This window comes from Eublepharis macularius, chromosome 12, assembly GCF_028583425.1.
Source record: "Eublepharis macularius isolate TG4126 chromosome 12, MPM_Emac_v1.0, whole genome shotgun sequence".
Classification (NCBI taxonomy): Eukaryota; Metazoa; Chordata; class Lepidosauria; order Squamata; family Eublepharidae; genus Eublepharis; species Eublepharis macularius.
In genome coordinates, this window is record NC_072801.1 from 56,006,739 (window position 1) to 56,011,260 (window position 4,522).

Here is a 4,522-nt window from a genome sequence, read left to right on the forward strand (position 1 = left end):
GAAGTCTAATGCAATGAGAGCAAGTTTGGTGTAGTGGTTAAGAGTGCAGGACTCTAATCTGGAGAGCTGGGTTTGATTCCCCTCTCCTCTACTTTAAACCAGCTGGGTGATTTTGGGTCAGTCACAGCTTCTAGCTCTCTCAGCCCCACCCACCTCACAGGGTGTTTAGTTGTGGGGATAATAGTAACATACTTTGTAAACTGCTCTGAGTGGATATTAAGTCATCCTGAAGGGCAGTATATAAATCGAATGTTGTTGTTGTTGTTGTTGTTGTTATTAATGCAGATCCAGTCCTTGACAGCCAAAGACCCAGAAAATCTGCTGTACATGAGCATGCGGAAGAAGCCTCAGCTATAATTCAGTGCTTCCATTCCCCAGAGGATTAGCGTAGAAAGGCATATGTAAAACAATAGGAGAGGCTTCTCAAATGTAAGGCTTTTCTATCTTCTCATTATCAGATCTCTTTTGTTAATTTCAGGCCTCAGAATAATAATGTGACATTTAGGGAAGAAGATGCAACCCAGCAGTCCTGCACCAGAAGCTAGAATAGAAAACATTTCTACAGCTACCATGTATTTTCCCTTGGTGCTTAGGTAGGTTGGAACAAAGGATAACCAAACACTGCAAAAGACCAACATGCTGAAAGTGATAAATTTGGCTTCATTGAAGCTGTCAGGTAACTTCCTAGCGAGGAAAGCCATAGTGAAGCTGACCAGGGCCAGGAAGCCCATGTAGCCCAAGACACAGTAAAACATTGCCACAGAACCCTCATTACATTTCAGGTCAATTTCATCCCTCTCTGAGTCCATATCGGCATCTGGGAATGGAGGAGAGGTTGCCAGCCACGCACAACACAAGCCTGCCTGAATAAGGGAACACATAAGAACAATGGAGTTGGCCAGTCTTTTACTGACCCATTTCCTTATCCTGCTTCCTGGTTTGGTAGCCATGAACGCAAGAACCACAACGATGGTTTTTGCCAACACACAAGACACAGCCACTGAGAAGACAATGCCAAAAGCAATTTGTCTGAGGAGACACATCATTTTCTCAGGACGGCCAAGGAAGAGAAAAGTACAAAGGAAGCAGAGCAGGAGGGAGATGAGGAGGGTATAGCTGAGGTTCCGGTTATGTGCTTTGACGATGGGAGTGTTGTGGTTCTTGACAAAGGTCCCCAGCACCCAAACTGTGATCAAAGACAAGAAATAAGCAACAACCATTAAGCCGATCCCCAAAGGTTCTGTATGAGACAAAAAGATGACTGCCTTGGGAATGCACTGATTTTGCTCCCAGTTTGGATACTGATCTTGGTGGCAAGGAGAACAGGAATCCATGTCTGGGGAAAGAAGAGAGGCACTTTCAGAGATGATTCAGGTGTTGCGTTCAAACACTGAGGAAGCTGGTTCTGTTTCACTAAAGGCTGTGCATTTGAGGGAGGGGGATCTCCTGTGTGTTTCTTTCCATATGGATCTGCAGAATATCTCTATCAGAGTGTTATAAAAGAGTTTAACAATAAGGATTCTACCATATTATATGAATCCACAAGAAAGAATGAATGCGATGGGGAACAGTAGCCTTGCTATTTCCCTTGTGGGGCGGGGGGTGGGGGGGACGTCCTGCCTCCCACTCCTGTTGACCCACAATGCTCAAAGCAAAGGTGAGGGGATTTACAACCCTGTGGCAGTGTCATTTCCAGGGAAAATTACTATGTAAATTCAAGGGAATATTTGGAAATGGCGCAGAGTAGCTCTAAGAATTGCCAGAGTAACCCTACATCATTTCTGGTGCTCACAGGGGCTGGCTCACAGAATGTTATGGACCCCCTTCCTCCCCATCCACAGCCTCTTGACAGTTGGCAGGCATGACCTAGGGAAAGTGAGGTGCCACTATTGAAAAAGCCCTGTCTCTGGTTGCCTCACGTCTCATCTCTGTAGGCAGAGCCATGGAGAGCAGGGTTTATAAGGCAGATTGCATATCTTAGCTGGCAAAATGGACAGTTTGGGAGGTCCTTCAAATACCTCCCAGAGCCAGTTTGATGTAGTGCTCAAGAGCGCAGGACTCTAATCTAGAGAACTGGGTTTGATTCCTCACTCCTCAATTTAAAGCCAGCTGGGTGACTTTGGGTCAGTCACAGCGTCTAGCTCTCTCACCCCCACCCACCTCACAGGATGTTTTGTTGTGGGGATAATAACATCATACTTTGTAAACCGCTCTGAGTGGGTGTTAAGTCGTCCTGAAGGGTGGTATATAAACTGAATGTTGTTGTTGTTGTTGTTGTTACTACTGCTACTACCTTGGTATCAAGCTATTTAGGGATTTAAATGTAAGAACCAGCAATTTGAATTGTGCCTGGAAAGAAGTCAGCAGACAACTGACTCTGATAAATTGGTAGGTCTTCAACACATTACTTTTGCCTTTATTTGGCATAATCTAATACAGTGGCCTTCAACTTTTCCAGTCTGGGGATCCAAGAGCACAGGAAGTCATGTGATTTCTGAGTCATTTGATAGGAAGAGGAAGAACCAAAGTTGTCCCCTCACTGATGTTAGGCAAGGACATGGGCAACAGAACAAAAGAGCTAGGGAAAGGAAACTCAAGGTACAAGGAAATGTACCATAATGAGGCGTAAGCCAAAGCTTAGGGTCACGGGGTTACCTTTTTTGCCTTTGTTTGCCTCACCATCCTGCTCTTCTTAGCATGCATGCAAAGAGAAGCTGAGATGTGGTACCCTTCCTATTTAATGTTTCCTATTTAATATTTCCTTCCAAAATGAAACATTAAAAAAAGAATGGCAACTGTGTAAGGGATCATAGTCCAGTAGTAGGGACTCTGTGATACAACTGAGGGTCCTACCCCATGGACTATTGCTGTTAGGCATTACATATTCCACCTGTCTGGTCTGAAATCTTCCCTTCAGGACATGGAACACAATCATAGCAGCAAAATGGCTCCCCTTCCTTCTTTCTCTTTTGATTGCCTGGATAGCAGTGGTCATTACAGAGAGAAAGTGGTGTCACCTGTCAATTAAAAAAAAACATTTTTAAAGAAAGTTTGCTTTCACTGTATTTAATGTATTGCTGTCAAGCATGATGCATGAAACAATTGTCTCACAGAGACTTCTTGCACAAAATCAGTGCCAGAGCTTTCTGCAGTTGAACAGTATGGTCTCCAGCATCAGGACAAATCTCAGAAACCACCAGGTTCCAGGGCATTTAGCATGGAATATACATTTAGCATGAAAATAAAGTGTAATGAGCTCTAGGATGGGAGGGCACTGAGCAAGTGAGAGATGAATACATGTACAGCAAAACAGTCAGGCACATCAAACATTCATGTGGAACTGAGATGGTTTTGGCTGGTTGTTGTGGGTTTTCCGGGCTGTATTGCCGTGGTCTTGGCATTGTAGTTCCTGATGTTTCGCCAGCAGCTGTGGCTGGCATCTTCAGAGGTGTAGCACCAAAAGATCTCCGGCCGTGAAAGCCTTCGACAATACATGGTTTTGGCTATTCCTTGTTATGCAACCTGTGGGTTCTGTTATGGCATAGCAGAGTGTTCTGGTGGAGTACCAAAAAAAAAAAAGAGCATCTTCTAAGGAAGGGACTCACTTTGTGATGGAAAATTCTTTTTTCAGCAGCAGAGAACCCCTTGGATCCAATCCATTATTTTACTGAAACTGCAAGTTTATTTCCCATTTTCAAATTGGGATCTAGCAGGTTGTCTTATGTGTCTTCAACCTAATTGTAAAAATCTTCCAAGCTTCAAAAAGAACAAAGTATACTCTAGATTTTTGCATTTCGGACCCCAAATGTACTGGTCTCTGCTGTAGAGAAGGAAAATGTCTCTCTGTCTAATCATCCATGACTATGCTAAAATAGTGTGTTTGAGATCCAAATCAAGATACAAAATTTCATAACTAAGATGCTACTGGACTCAGATCTTGCTCTTTTACTATAGACCAACACAGCTACCCACCTGAGATTATAAATGGTTTGTGGTAAGTATCATCTTTTTAAAAGTATGAAAATAAATACAGACTTTGGAAGCATTCTATACAATTTTTAATAAAAAAACCTAATTTCCATATTGAAACTAATGGATGAACCAGTGACCTACCTGATTAAAATGATTGTGCCATGTAATGTAGTCTTCATTGATATCAAATTCTTTTCCTAGAAGAGCCCAAGGATCCATCTTCCCCACTTTTACTCTTACAAAGGAGTTATTTGGGAATGTGACCATATTCATAATATCAAAACCCACTGAAAATTCACCATTCTTATTTGAAAACACTGTTTCACCAGCACTGTTATTAAACATCAGGGTTCTCAGAAAGGGATGGAGCTACATGAACAACAACAACAAAAGAAATGAAGAAACAATGCCATGTCAGCTGAAAGCTGGAGTTGAAAACAACTACCCTCAATGAATTAAGATTGCTTACAAAAGCAGTTATTTTACCACACTAGAGTTCAAATTCTCTTTAAAAATTATCTTTGGAAGGACATATTGGATAACAGAAGGC

The 4,522-nt window shown here is 42.4% G+C and overlaps 1 protein-coding gene across 1 annotated transcript; it reads right to left on the reverse strand.

Annotated features, from left to right (window-relative positions):
• Window positions 1-440: 440 nt before the first annotated feature.
• LOC129339470 (vomeronasal type-2 receptor 26-like) lies at window positions 441-4,191 on the reverse strand. The gene is made up of 3 exons (XM_054994050.1): window positions 4,114-4,191; window positions 2,891-3,017; window positions 441-1,336 (listed from the first exon to the last, which is right to left on the reverse strand). Exons 1-3 carry the CDS (start codon window positions 4,189-4,191, stop codon window positions 441-443), a joined length of 1,101 nt encoding a protein of 366 aa, XP_054850025.1.
• Window positions 4,192-4,522: the final 331 nt, after the last annotated feature.

What these genes read in the sequence shown, in the direction of transcription:
- LOC129339470 (XM_054994050.1), bottom strand. Translation starts at nt 4,191, where the DNA reads ATGGATCCTTGGGCTCTTCTAGGAAAAGAATTTGATATCAATGAAGAC. An exon ending in GGCACAATCATTTTAATCAG is followed by an intron (nt 3,018 to 4,113) that starts GTAGGTCACTGG and finishes TTTAATTGACAG; the next exon opens with GTGACACCACTTTCTCTCTG. An exon ending in GAAGATTTCAGACCAGACAG is followed by an intron (nt 1,337 to 2,890) that starts GTGGAATATGTA and finishes TTCTTTCCCCAG; the next exon opens with ACATGGATTCCTGTTCTCCT.